This window comes from Clinocottus analis, unplaced genomic scaffold (genome assembly GCF_023055335.1).
Source record: "Clinocottus analis isolate CAN_PGR_092001 unplaced genomic scaffold, fCliAna1.0.p SCAF_14, whole genome shotgun sequence".
NCBI lineage: Eukaryota > Metazoa > Chordata > Actinopteri > Perciformes > Cottidae > Clinocottus > Clinocottus analis.
The window spans coordinates 17,763,992-17,778,071 of NW_027175865.1; the positions used below are offsets into that span (position 1 = coordinate 17,763,992).

Below are 14,080 nucleotides of genomic sequence, written 5' to 3' on the forward strand. Positions count from 1 at the left end.
TTGTCACATAAAACATGAAATGAAAACATAAGGACCAGCGTAAAAACACAATGCTAAGAAACGTCTTCATACAGAAACCCAGAAAATCACATTTTCAATTTATTTCACATCCAACAAAAATGTACAAGATCAAACGAAGACAGCATCCAACTCGCTACACAACACATGCGTTGTGTCGTTTGTGTGTCTTTCGTCTTCATTAATCCCAACAAGTAGTTAACGTGTCACAACCCTTCTTCCTGGTGAGGAATGTATACAGAACTAATCCTGCCTGGATTTGTGTTTCTTTGCACTTCCAGAATCACTATTCCAGAAAAGAAACCCGTTAAAAAGAAAAGTAGAAAGAAGGGACTCTACATGCTCCACATGGTGCGTCAGAAGATGACTGAGAAGTGATACAGATCTGACTGAACCGAGGCCACGTCATTCACCTTCAGAGGAGACCGGCCACGAAGCGCCCGGCCAACCTTTAATCTGACATATCGCTAAACCTGATGACTGTTTCACAAAAGCAAGAGCTCACTGAAGGATTCAGGATTAATCACAATAATAGTGCCTGGTTATGCCCATGAAAAGGTGTCGAACAGTCACTACAATATTATGTATTTTAAAGCAGGTTTAGAAGCATTATTTTTTAATATCTAACTGTTCTAAAGTACAGTCATCTTTTTGTTGTTTGCCATTATTTGTCGTTGTTTTAATATCAATTTATTATACATCGATTTTTATTATTTTGCACCTTTCACATAATCAAATTTATGTTATGTGCAACGTACTTGACCAATTAACGGTTCAGAGATCCAGAAAAGTAGTCCTGGTTTGTTCTTTATTTAAAAATTCTACTCAAGAGGTATACATATATATATATATATATATATATATATATATATATATATATATATATATATATATATATATATATATATATATGCACAGATAACAGATTTACTATGTACAATGAAAAACATATTTTGCTAGGTTCTTCTAACAAACAATTACAATAAAAGGTAAATAAATAAAAATAAGGCACAAAATATAGCGACAGTATTGTACAAAAACAAGGCCAGAAATGTGATGACAGTATTTGCATTCAAGCCAGAGTTTTCATGATTATTATTATGAAATACTGAATTGTTGAACCTGCCTTGAAAAATACAAAATGTTTCACTACATAAACTTTATGATTGAACAGATCACTTCCAGTTCAAATGAGAGCATGTCCCAAGGAAGTCCTTTCATTCTTCACAATTGCCTTTGAAAAGATGCAACGCATGTCCTTGTGACACAACAGGAAGCCGTGCAGGCCAAACGCAGCCTGACGCACCGGATTCTCTGCATTTCACTCGTCCTTTAAGAGCACCGGGCTCTGCCGCGCCAAGCATCACTTCCACTCCTGCAGCGGAGAGTTCACGTGAGTCCGCAAACATGGATGAAGGCAGGAACTTACCCAAGTGAGTAAAGAGAGAAATATATACATACATATATATATATATATATATATATATATATGTATGTATATATATATATATATATATATATGTATATATATATATATATATATATATATATATATATATATATATATATATATATATATATATGTATATATATATATATATATATATATATATATATATATATATGTGTATTTTTGAATTTTGGTTAATTATTTTTTTTTTAAATTTTGTGGTACATATGAAAGGCATGGGATTTTTTTTTGGGAGGACATATTTGTCTCGACTTATATTTAAACAAATTCATTCTCATTATCAGACGTGTTTTTTGTTTTTGTTTCCTAGGGAGATTTGTTTTCTTGAAATATTTTTGGCTTCATTCTCATGATGTTGAGAATGTATTTTTTAAAATACCACAACATTTATATTCGCAAAATGTTAAGACTATATTTCTGACTTCTCAGGTAACGCCGATACTTGGGAAATGTTTTGAATGTGCAAAACGTTTTCAACTTGATTGGAAATCCTGCTGAAACATATCGTTTATAGGTCGAGACTCACGGCGTTAATAGTTATTGTTTCGACACTGTTTACAACAATGAGGTCATTTTGAAGCTCCGCTTTTTAGATTTGTTGGCTCGGATGACAGTCGATGGCTCGTTGTTGTGAAACGTGCACTTTGCTTTGAGGATGTGTGTGACAAACAGTTTCTGACTGATGTCTTTTGCTATAGATCAAAGGTGTCAAACATACATTTAGATCAAAATTAACAGAGCTGGGATTCAAACCTGTGATCCTCTGCTTATAGGACAGACATGCACACCATTGATCCACAGTCACAATGGATGTGAGCTCTGATATTATTGTGTTGGAAGTTGTTAAACATGGATCACGTCATGAAAGTGGCGTCACAAACGTGTCACAAAGCGAGGGAACCTGCAGAGGAGAGCAGGCAGATAACCAGAGGACTGATGTCTGAATGTTTGGTCTTTATGTTTCTAGTTCATTGTTGAAAGACTTAAAATAGAGTTTATCATCTAAAAACCTTCACCAATGATTTAAACATAGAGAAACATTGTTGTTTATGTGTTATTATGCTGGGATTTTACTGGTCCGGCCAACTTGAGATTAAAATGGGCCCCTTCACTAAAAGCAGTTTGACACCTGTGCTTTAGACTTTAATACTGACATTCACATTCATGTTTTAACATTGTGGAGCAGTGCAGTTTAGTTATCCAGGTCTGAATGTTAACTAAAATGACAAAAAAAAGATGTGCAATCAGAAAAGATATGAGGAATTTATCTCAAGATAGACAAACATGTATCTGTATACATAAATACATTTATACATTCATTTATCATATTTGCAATACATCTTTAGTGTAGATTTGTTTCCACACTTTCTTAATTCTTTAATCTTGCGCATGTACTTCATGAGTTCCCTACATGTACGTCCTCATCTCCACACCTCGCTGTGCATTGTTACTTCATCCCGACTTCAAACATATCGCATCACCGAACCTGCCGATCAAAGTGCATCGCTGCAGTCAGCTGGCAGCGTGACGTTGTGTGTGTTTGTTCAGGAGGCCGTGGGACACCTGCCGAGAGGTCCCCGCCATCGAAGATGAACGGACGCCATGGAAGATGGTCAAACTACTGACGATCATCTCTCAGTTCGTGGTCTCTGTGCTGGTGTTTGGGTGTGCCCTGTGTAGCAAGGTTTGTCCTGAACAATTATTACAGTGTTTGATGTAATATTTGTGTGAAAGTCCCAAAATGAATCCGCTGAGCTCATGAATTAGAACGTAAATACAAATAGAAAGTTACCCCGTATTGACTTGTTTCATCGTTCTATGAAATCACGTAAATCTCAACACCTTTCCTCGACTTTCTTCTCTTGTTCCAGGCGACTTTTCTCCTCCTCATCACTTTGTCCAACGAGGGCACGCAGACGCTCCCAAAAGAGCAGAAACCTGTTGCCCTGCTGTGCATCGGCTGCGCTCTCATCGCTCCCAGTGTGCTTCTCTTCCTCAAGAGCATCTGGAAGGCCTGTTACAAGACCTCAAAGTTACCGGACAAAAAAACTATTGCTTTGGTGAGGAAACCGTCTCGTGGGTCCCTGATCTTTCACTGTCATGACCCTGTTTTTACATATTTTCTTTGGGCGTGTCCAACTAAACTAAGTTAACTTGATACCACACATCAGACTTGTTGATGCGATATAGTTACATGGAATGTTCTGTTACGAGTTAAAACTCCTTTTTACTTACCAGGAAGTATTTTGATAAGTATGTGTTATGTACCTTGGTCATTACGAGAAACCTTTTAACTGATTTACTGGAAGGCTGAGGAACTGGTTGGAATGGAAATGTGCACCAATCTCCATCTTTAAATGTTGTATTTTCTCTCCCCCCCCCTCAGGTTCTCTTCTTCGAGTTCCTGGTGGCTATGGGTGCAGCGATTCTCACCCTCGTAGCGATGCCACACTTGGACATCGTGACCAACATAACGATACTCTGCAGTGTAGCCGTCCTCTCTGCCTTCCTTCAGGCGATCGCCCAGTGCACCGCCAAGGAAAGGAACCGCTTCCTGGTGCCGTCCATCACCGCCTTGCTCCTCATTTTGCTCGGTTACATCCTGTTCCTGTACCTGTACATCACCAAGGATCCCACTGATACCCAGACAATCATTTGGGTGGGTCTGGCAGTCGGCGGCTCCTTCCTGATGTCTTTCAACTGGTGGGAGAACTACTTGAGGCTGATCAGCCACAACAGCAGCTCCATCTTCCTCGACACTCTGTACAGAGAGACGAGAAAGTGCCAGAACATCCTGAACATCCTCGCCAGCCTGTTCAGGATCGCGGTGACCGCCATCGTGCTCGGAGCCTACGTTCATCTGGCCAAAATGGACTGGGCCGTCGTGACCTCCATCCCGAGGCGTGAGACCAGAATCATAGCCATCATCATCGGGGTCCAGCTGATCTCCTCCGTTCTCTGCCACTGGTTTTCGTCGGTGGCCTGCAAGATGCACGCCCTGCGACGGTGCTTCATCCTGCCGTTGCACCTGGCCTTTCTGGCCGTCGTGGTCCTCTTCGTCGTCCCCGTCATCGTTTACTATCAAGACTACAGAGCGAGTCTGAACGGGACCACGATCGACTTTGCGGGCTACTGCAAGGAAGTTGTCGACGGAAGAAGCGACAACCAGACCGGCAGCGTGTTCCCACAACTGGTTCTGGATGTTACTCACACTCTGTGCTTCCTGGACATGTCCAGGACATTTGACATCGGCATGCTGACAGGTAATACACCGGAGACACACAATTACAACTCAGGAGCAGGTTATTGCCTGGAAATGTTTTATAAGTTGTGCAGTTTCACTGGGTTATTTCAATGTTCACTCATGTTTCATGCCTTTTCCTTCCAAAGTCCAGCAAATGGTTTGAATTTCAGCTCGTTCCATGCGTGCAGTCTTTTAGTCTACACAATAAACATACAACTCCCGCCCTCACAAAGGGATTCCATGGGTATTGATTTTGTAGGATATGTACACGTATTACTGCGCCTTCGTTTTTCACGGTAAATCTACGTTGTATTAGAACAGCCGGCCTTTTTCTGGCATGAAAAATATTTTTAAAAGAAACATTGCTAACATGTACGTCTTTTGGTTGTGATCGATTCTCTTGTGGTAATATTGGGAAGATATGGAATAACTGTACGGTTAGAGGATTTAAGGGAGGCTTTTAAAAAAACTAAATGCTTTCATTGCTCTCCCGTCAGGCGCCGCAGTGTCCTGGTGGCTCGGCCTCGTGTTGGCCACGCTCCACATCTGGTTCCTCAGTCTGTATCGCATCCAGAGGTCCCAGGACCTGTTCACCCGCCGGCTGTACGAGGGAGGCTTCCTCGAGCAGTCGCTGCTTCTGAACATTCGATTCGACATCCAGACAACTGAGAAGCGAAAGCAGTAAGTGTGTGTGTGTGTGTGTGTGTGTGTGTGTTAAGTGTTTGTAATATCACAAATAACCTGCAAAATTATCAATTTAATTGTCTCCATTATGAATTTATAACCCCACATTTTAATTGCGCACTTATTTGACAACCACTAATTTTATACAAATAGCCTTGTCCTTGACACAAAGGATATAAAACAAAAGAAGTGATGATGACTCTGTAATGACTGTAATTACTGTTTATCCAAAAGGCTTCACGGCCTCCTGCCAACGGCTACGGTGAGACATTAAAATGGATTCTGGATTCACTTAATTTGATCAGGTTCAGATAGAGAAGAAAGGCTTTTACACACCGGGACGTGTTGTTTTGTGTGACTCATTTGCGCGTCAATATATCCTTTCCAACAACGTGTATTTCTTTGAACTTTCACACTGCGAACAAATGCACTCCATTGTTATATTTTTATTACAACAACAAAGAGGAACCAGACTAGTGAATGAAGAAAACTTTATTACACTCGTCGAGCTCGACAAAGGCTGCACAGAGAACAGACCCAATCATCTATTCTTACCTTTTGATAATGACAATATAATTTTTATATGAGTAATTCATGTCATGAGCTGTAACTCTGTCACGTTGCTCATTCTGGTCACATGACATCTGTTGCTTCTGTGCATCCTGATGAGGATCCTCCTCTGTTGCTCTATGAAGGTTTCTTCCCTTTTTCCCCCTGAAAGGGTTTTATTATCTTTATTTGGGGAGTTGTTCCTGATCCGATGTGAGGTCCTGGGACAGGATGTTGTGTGTACAGATTGTCAAGCCCTCCGAGCAAAATCTTGTATTTGTGATTTTGGGCTTTACAAAAGAAACCGAATTGAATTGAAATCACTCAACATGTAGAAGTTCTTCACATTTCTCAAAAATGCTAAATCTTGTCCTTTTCAGGTTCAAACCGCTCGACCCGGTGAAAGTGTTCCTCTGCGCGACCATGTGGCACGAAACCTATGACGAGATGATGAATATCATCATTTCGATATTTCGGTAAGTTCCACTTGGGTTGTCTATGAAAACGGAAATATGCTTTTAATAATTCACCCCGTTTCTGCCATAAACGACATCATCCTCACATAAAGAGACTTCTAAATCTCGTGACTCTACAGACTGGACAAGTACAGGCCGAATAAGGAAGGAGAAACGAGCCACGTTAAGTTCGAAAGCCACATCTACTTCGACGACGCCTTCAAAAGTGTTCCCGGAAGTCAAGGACGCAACGTCAACGAATATGCAGAGATGCTTGTGAATATCCTCCGAGAAGTTTACGGGTAAAAGTTTGATTTATAGAAAAAAAAGAAAGTACAGAACGATCACTTGAAATGAAGCTGACCCATGTTTCATCCTCTGGCGCCAGGATCTTCTTGAACATCGACAAAGGCCACTTCACAAAGCAGCAGCAGATCCCCGATCAGAAGATCTTGACGACGCCGTACGGAGGACGTGTGGTGCTCACCATGCCTTATGGAAACACTTTGATAGTTCACTTCAAGGACAAGACTCGCATCCGCCACAAGAAGAGGTGGTCCCAGGTGATGAACGCTCACGCAGCAGAGTTTGATTACTATCCAAAGTTAAACAAGTCATCCTTTACTGCCAGGGACATGTAGGAGTAAACTGTTTGCTGAATAGTACGTGATATCTTACAGGTCATGTACTTGTACTACCTCCTGGGCTGGAAAGTGGCAACCAAGTATTTCAAAAAGTGGGAGAAAGGACAGGAGGAGGCTGAGCTGAGAAAAGAATTTGAGGTGAGACGAGAGAAAACACACACAGACACACACAAACACACAAACCAGTGCATACTTGACAATATTTGCAAATAAAAAGACGCTAATTGTGAACCAAACTGTCTGTTCCTCCAGAAAGAGAAGCACAACACCTACATCCTGGCTCTGGACGGGGACACCGACTTCCAGCCGCCCGCCGTGATGCTGCTCATCGATCGTCTGAAGCTGTATCCGCGCGTCGGGGCGGCGTGCGGCCGGATTCACCCCACAGGGACAGGTCGGTCAAATGCCAGGAAAGGGCAGCGGCGGGAGGACAATGAGGGAATTGATAGCTGGTCATCAATGAAATCAATGCAGACTTACATCAGACCAGTCTGCAAACAATTAGCAAAATTGACAAGAGACAACTTAAAATATATATTTTAAATAATTTAAGTGCGTAGTTTAGTTGACGTTGAGCTTTTTCTGATTGAAATTCAAAAGCAACCCAGAATCTGAACGGAATAAATGGATAGTTGAGGGATGGAGGGATGGATGAAGGGATGGATGATGAGATGGAGGGATGGATTAATGATTAGATTATTGGATGTATAGAGGGATTGATAAATGGATGGAGTATGATGAATGGATGGATGGATAGATTGTGGATGGATTAATGGATGGATGGAGGGATTGATGAATGGATGAAGAATGATGGATGGATGTAGGATGGATCGATTAATTGATTAGTGGCTGGATGGTGGATTAATTGATGGATAGGTTAATGGATGAATGAAGGGATCAATGAATGGATGAAGAATGATAGATGAATGGTGGATGAATGGATGGATGGATTAAAGGATGGATGGATTGATTGATTAGTGGCTGTGTGGTGGATGAATGAATGGATGGAGAAACATACACACAGCACTGTGCAATGAATGGGACTTCTGTCGCAACACACACATGAGTAAATGAAGTTAAACGAATGACTATGCGTCACACTACTGTGTATTATTATGCAGTAACAGTTGTGTATTTCCACGGCAGGTCCCTTAGTGTGGTACCAGAAGTTTGAGTACGCGGTGGGTCACTGGCTCCACAAGACGGCGGAGCACGTGTTCGGCTGCGTGCTCTGCAGCCCCGGATGCTTCAGTCTGTTCAGAGGATCGGCGCTGATGGACGACAACGTGATGAAGAGATACACCATGAAGTCCGCAAAGGCGATACACTACATCCAGTACGACCAGGGTAAGAGTGAAGCATCAGAGGAGCACTCGGCTGGTATACTGCTGGAGCTAACTGTGAACCAATCATGGATGAATATAACTAAAACCAAAGCCGGTTGATTTAAATTTAATTTAAAAATAATTTTAAAAGTTAATGGTTTGGTGGTTAATTTGACACAATCTCTCATGGTCTCTGCAGGAGAGGACCGCTGGCTGTGTACTCTGCTGTTGAAGCAGGGTTGGAGAGTGGAGTACAACGCGGCCTCCGACGCCTACACCAATGCCCCGGAGGACTTCAAGGAGTTTTTCAACCAGGTGATTCTCAAAGCCTCATGCTGCATAATGCAGATTTGGTTGCGCTGGGCCTGAAAAATGAAGACGTACGGCTCTTAAAGAGGAATTCTGCCACACCCAACGTGTCCAATACAGATACACATAGCGCACTAATTGGTACCTTCAGCACCTTTTTATTCACGGACAAAACATGACGCACAGCAGTATAAAGACAATAATATAAGGCTGGCAAAGGTTGCCTAAAGGCCACGCAAACACAAGACTTCCAATAAGGACGCCGGTGTCCCAACGTGGTATTTTGAAGGCATGCATTAGTTACTGTAGTGTCATCTTTACTGTACTTAACCACTAACCCAACTTAGGGGTTTTGTTTGCCTAACCCTGTACAAGTTGGAGTTGACAGACCAAGCGTTAGGATGCGACGAGTTGGGAAAAACCGTGTTGGGAAACCAGAGATCAGCACATGTTGCCAACATGTGACTTAAAATGTGGTTTACACTCTTTGAATGAGATCTTCAAGAGGCGACGGATCAACACGTTGGTTTATTGTGAAAGGATAATTATAATCCTTCCTGTGTCAGCTTCCACTGCTTACATGTCAAAAATGTTGTTCAAATGTTGGGCAACACTCTTTGGACCAGATCCAGGTGCTTTACAACTTCTGGTTTCTAATAAATACCTGAGCTCTATTGAGGTTACGATCACTCACTAGATAATGATCAGGTTGTGTCTAGTGAAGAACAAATATCTTCATGTTTTTTTTCTCTCCCACAAATATGTATCTCATAATCTTTAATTAATGATCTGTCATTTGTTAAGATATTTTTAGATTTGTGAAGATCATTTGAGCTTTTTCTCAATCGACAAAAAATGACTTTTCTGACTTTCATTCGATTAAAGTATTACGTCATCTGTTAATGTGCAAATGACAGTAACATGCAGATACATAGCCAATTACAGAGACACATTTTGTCCATCGTAAATACAAATATGGTTTTGTTATTGTACAAAGAGAAAGGTGAGCTCAGAAACTACATCTCATGGTGTATGTCTCCATAACAGTATGGTTTACTGGCTTCAGTGTACTTTTACTGAACCAGAAACATTATCGTTCTTCAACTGAAACTACAACACGCTGCCGATACAGAAATAATGGCCACCGTCTCTAACAGTTTGCAGATCACTTCATGCTGATGTTTCTTTTTTGTTGCGTCAGCGTCGACGATGGGGACCGTCCACCATGGCCAACATCGCGGACTTGGTGGGCTTCACCACCATGATCTCCAAGAGGAACCCGTCCATTTCCAGAGCCTACATGCTCTACCAGCTCATGAACTTGGTCGCGTCCATCCTGGCACCTTCCACCGTCATCCTTATGATTGCAGGTCAGGCTAATATGTTTTCAGCCAGTGAAAGAGGCAGTACCTAAGCAGAACCTAAATAAGTTATTAAAGCTTTTACTGATGTGTCAAAATTAAGCATAAGAGCTTTCATTACATAGATTACATACATAGAGGCATAGTTGTGTACAGTTAATGCATTGACATCCCATCATTTGTTGCTTAAAAGCCAATGAAAGAGGATGTGGTTGAGTTGAGAAGGTTGTGGTTACTCACTTACTGAAACATGATGTGGTTGTTAAACCCCACCTTGTGTTTGCTTCCTGTCAATCATTCAGGTAGTTTGACTGTGCTGTTTGATATTCACCCGAGCGCCGCTCTGGTCTTGGCCGCGGTACCGCCAATTATCTTCCTCGGCGTCAGCTTCAAGCTCAAGGCCGACACTCAGATCAACATTGCAGCGATCTTGAGCGTCATTTACGCCTTCCTCATGATGGTAGTTGGGATTTCCATATCAGGTACACAAACACAAACACTCCACCAAGGCTGTTCGCACTGAGAGGTTTTCTGGCATCTTAATCTCATCTTCCATCTGCTGTATTCTCCATCAGGCAACATGGTGACTGAAGGAACCCTGCTGACTCCCAGCAGCATCTTCCTCATCTCCCTGGTGTGCTTTTACCTCTTCACTGCGTTACTGCATCCTCAGGAGATCGGCCTGGTGTGCTACGGCGTGATCTACCTCATCTCCATCCCCAGCGCCTACTTGCTGTTGTCGATTTACTCCATGGTCAACATGAACAACGTGTCCTGGGGCACCAGGGAGACGGCGCCGGCCGCCGGAGCGGCGGGAGGCGCAGGCCCTCAAACCAAAAGCCAGAAAGGTAGAACGTAGTTGAGACTTGAAAAATGACTACGATAGAGTAAATAACTGATATTTTGCCTGCGTGCAGGGAGATACAACTAAAAAATATCAGTTATTTACACATTGTGCATGTTAAAACCCTACTGGACCGATTGAGTAATCCAGCATCAAATTCAATTCAAATTGTCCAGTTCTCATAAGCGACTGAGAGTTCGAAAATGAGCATTGTATTGTCACGAATGAAGGTCTTCACGAAGGCTGTCTGGTGACAAATACACATGAACCCTTTTTATTTCCTCATAGTTAGTTGTTCGTCAGTTCCACCAACGCTGCTGCTCCATTGTTTGTTTGAGTCGAGCTAAAACTGCCGGTTACTCTTGCAGCCAAAAGCGCCATCATGCGGTTCTTCTCGCGGTCCAAATGCTGTAGAAAACTCTGTCAGACCGGCAGTGGAGAAGAGGTCATCCTCAACCAGGACACCCACACAGCAGAGCCCGAACCGAGACCCCAAAACAGCATCGTGGACGATCCGATGATGCAGCAGAGGTACGATCCGGTGTGCAACGTTGATCCGAGGGTAAGAAAGTAAGAAAGTGTTGGTTTCTAATTGTTATTTCCTTGTTTTGTTTCAGTCACGTGCCGGCTCCCCCCATCTCTCACCCAAGTAAGTCCAAATATGGGGAAATCTAGCAAAAATAATGTTGAGTGACATGTTCATGTTGTGTAATGATGTATATGTTGCTCTTATCTTCAGATTGGGTCACACAACTGCAGAGTTTGTCTGATGACATGCGTCTGAAGGAGGATACACTCGACGAGGTGCAAAATTTGTTTTTGTTATCTTTTTATTGCCACTGCTAAAGATTAGATGTGATCGCCTCACGTCTGTCCGTCTGTTTGATCACGACACAAAACCAATTGTCATTACTCAACAGCCATATTGTCAAGACGGTTGCATAAAAGTGAGACGCCTTAACATTTGAAGTCGCTGTGATCGCCGGTGTCCGGACCTAATGTTTTGAATTTTAGTGATGCAAAATCCATCGCTGCTAAACAGCAACGAAAGTTAAGATTTGTCTGATTACTGTTCCATATTTTATGGGTTTTAGTTTGCAAAGATAATCCATCACGTTTGGGGATTTTGCCACGCACCTTTTTAAATGTGCTTCGTTCTCATCGGGCAACGTGTTTCCTGCAAACAAAGAGATTAAAACAATGAATTACAATGTCCTTGCAGGAAGAAGAGCAGTTCTTCAGAGATCTTACGGCCAAATACCTTGAGCCTCTTCCAGAGGACAAGAAGAAACAGCAAGAAATGACTGACAACCTGAGGGGGCTGAGGAACAAGGTCACAATGTGTTCCAGTGAAAAATTAAATCTCACTACGATGAAACTCTGTGAAAATACTAATCCTTTTTCTTGTTTTGTTTTTTTTACAGATTACCTTCGTCTACTTCATTTGCAACGCCTTCTGGCTCATCGTGACCTTCACTCTCCAACTCTTAGAGTCGTCCGTCTTCATCCAGCTGCCAAAAATAGACTACAACCTGGAATACACCGGAGAGTACATCTTCATCGACCCGGTGGGCTTCATGTTCATCCTGTCCTTCGTCCTGCTGGTGATCATCCAGTTCATCGGCATGCTGTACCACAGGTAAGCAACGGCCCGATGCTCAAATCAGAGGAGGTACTTTGAGCTCATTACCCTGTCTGAGTTTCACGGTGGGGAAAGGTCCTCTGATCCTCTCTGACGCTCTTGTTCTGTCGTTTTCTTTTCAGGATATACACCCTGATCCATTATGTGGCCTTCCTGGATACAGAGCCCATATCTAAAAAACAAGAAGAACTCCAGACATTCAAAGAGGTAAAAATATATGTATATTTGTCTATATTGAGATGGTACTACTACTATGCTGCTACTGCTGCCGTATCTATTGCTGGTATGACAACTTGTTATAATGAGTAGTTGACGCCAACTAGCGAATCCCACTCAGGGCACAACTAAAATCATCACCAGCGATTTCCACACATTTCTCAAAATATTGCTTATTTATTGAGCAATATTGTTCTCATTCCCATCTTGTTTAGTATCCAGGCTTGGTTAGTGGCTTTATGTTTAAAACTGTGAAGCACTCGCCACCTCTTAGCTTGAGTCCTTTCAAAATAAAAGTCTGTGTTCACAGAAAACATACAGTTTTAAAAGCTACACAAGGATTTACTCATGCAACAACCCTCGTTGGTGATGGTTGCGATGGTTGGGGTTAAAGTGAGTATTTTTCCAACGTAGAATACCTCGTAACTGCTGTTAGTTTAAGCAACGCAATTACAGTAAAATACGTCGACATTGATTTGGTTTCGTACGGGACAGGAACAAAGCTCCTGGATGACAGCCCCGTCTGGTTTCAATGGTTTCCTTTGACTTTCCTGCAATTATAAAATATGTCCAGGGATTTTATTGTGAAAGGCAAAAACAGAAGAAGTTTGTCTTATGTTGGACCCCAGAGCCCACTTATTGTTTTAAAATCGTTGAAAATATTGGCACAACTCAACCCGTTTTGCGCAACATAAATAATTGATGCATGCATAACATTATTAAAACAAAACAATAGCTCTAAATAAAAAAAAAAAAAGACATTCAAACCAAATCCTCCAGTGTGTAGTAGAGGCCTTTACTTGTTATACTCTCAAAAATACACAATACTTTGTCAGGAAAGTAAGTGCAGATTTAACGTAATTGTTATTTTCACTTACTTACTACTGCTGGTAATATTAATAACTTTAAACCTATAAGTCAAATGACGCGTACCAGCCGTCAGATCGTAGTGACGCAGTGATCCGGTTGTGGCGTTCCTGTTTTGAACACACTGTACCTGCACACTTTATTGTCTTTTCTCCTGAAGGACACGCTTGTTGTTGTTTGCAAACTGTAATAAGGACTCAGTGTTTTCCATCCGCACAAAGAGAGGAAGCAGAGCGCTTCACAAAGGGGCAATTAATGTGTCAACTGCAGCGAGACGGCGTCACGCGCCGACTGTTCACAGAACCAAACCCCACCTTTTCTAATACCAATGCTGCGGTTGCAACTGGGTGTGGTGGGAGCTGCTGTGAACCTTTGTCCCTTTTGAAATTCTCTGCAGGTCAAAGGCGACGAAAGCGAGGTCAGATATGAAGAAAGCGACTCCGACTTCGAA

At 42.1% G+C, this 14,080-nt stretch overlaps 1 protein-coding gene across 2 annotated transcripts in view; it reads left to right on the forward strand.

Annotated features, from left to right (window-relative positions):
- Positions 1 to 1,303: 1,303 nt before the first annotated feature.
- The window catches only part of LOC137784853 (chitin synthase chs-2-like), a 26,528-nt gene continuing 13,751 nt past the window's right edge, over positions 1,304 to 14,080 (forward strand). Inside the window, exons 1-22 of one of the 2 annotated variants that reach the window (XM_068575805.1) lie at positions 1,304 to 1,451; positions 3,038 to 3,173; positions 3,361 to 3,549; positions 3,876 to 4,752; positions 5,231 to 5,414; positions 6,347 to 6,442; positions 6,562 to 6,723; positions 6,810 to 6,984; positions 7,102 to 7,203; positions 7,318 to 7,459; positions 8,212 to 8,412; positions 8,590 to 8,705; positions 9,901 to 10,069; positions 10,363 to 10,542; positions 10,636 to 10,908; positions 11,273 to 11,435; positions 11,522 to 11,553; positions 11,644 to 11,708; positions 12,127 to 12,237; positions 12,329 to 12,543; positions 12,669 to 12,753; positions 14,027 to 14,080. The exon at positions 14,027 to 14,080 is cut by the window's right edge and continues 63 nt beyond it. In XM_068575805.1, the coding sequence (XP_068431906.1) occupies positions 1,426 to 1,451; positions 3,038 to 3,173; positions 3,361 to 3,549; positions 3,876 to 4,752; positions 5,231 to 5,414; positions 6,347 to 6,442; positions 6,562 to 6,723; positions 6,810 to 6,984; positions 7,102 to 7,203; positions 7,318 to 7,459; positions 8,212 to 8,412; positions 8,590 to 8,705; positions 9,901 to 10,069; positions 10,363 to 10,542; positions 10,636 to 10,908; positions 11,273 to 11,435; positions 11,522 to 11,553; positions 11,644 to 11,708; positions 12,127 to 12,237; positions 12,329 to 12,543; positions 12,669 to 12,753; positions 14,027 to 14,080 (3,753 nt within the window). In that variant the 5' untranslated portion in view covers positions 1,304 to 1,425. The remainder of the gene's footprint in view (positions 1,452 to 3,037; positions 3,174 to 3,360; positions 3,550 to 3,875; positions 4,753 to 5,230; positions 5,415 to 6,346; positions 6,443 to 6,561; positions 6,724 to 6,809; positions 6,985 to 7,101; positions 7,204 to 7,317; positions 7,460 to 8,211; positions 8,413 to 8,589; positions 8,706 to 9,900; positions 10,070 to 10,362; positions 10,543 to 10,635; positions 10,909 to 11,272; positions 11,436 to 11,521; positions 11,554 to 11,643; positions 11,709 to 12,126; positions 12,238 to 12,328; positions 12,544 to 12,668; positions 12,754 to 14,026) is intronic. The other variant, XM_068575806.1, reaches the window with a different exon arrangement.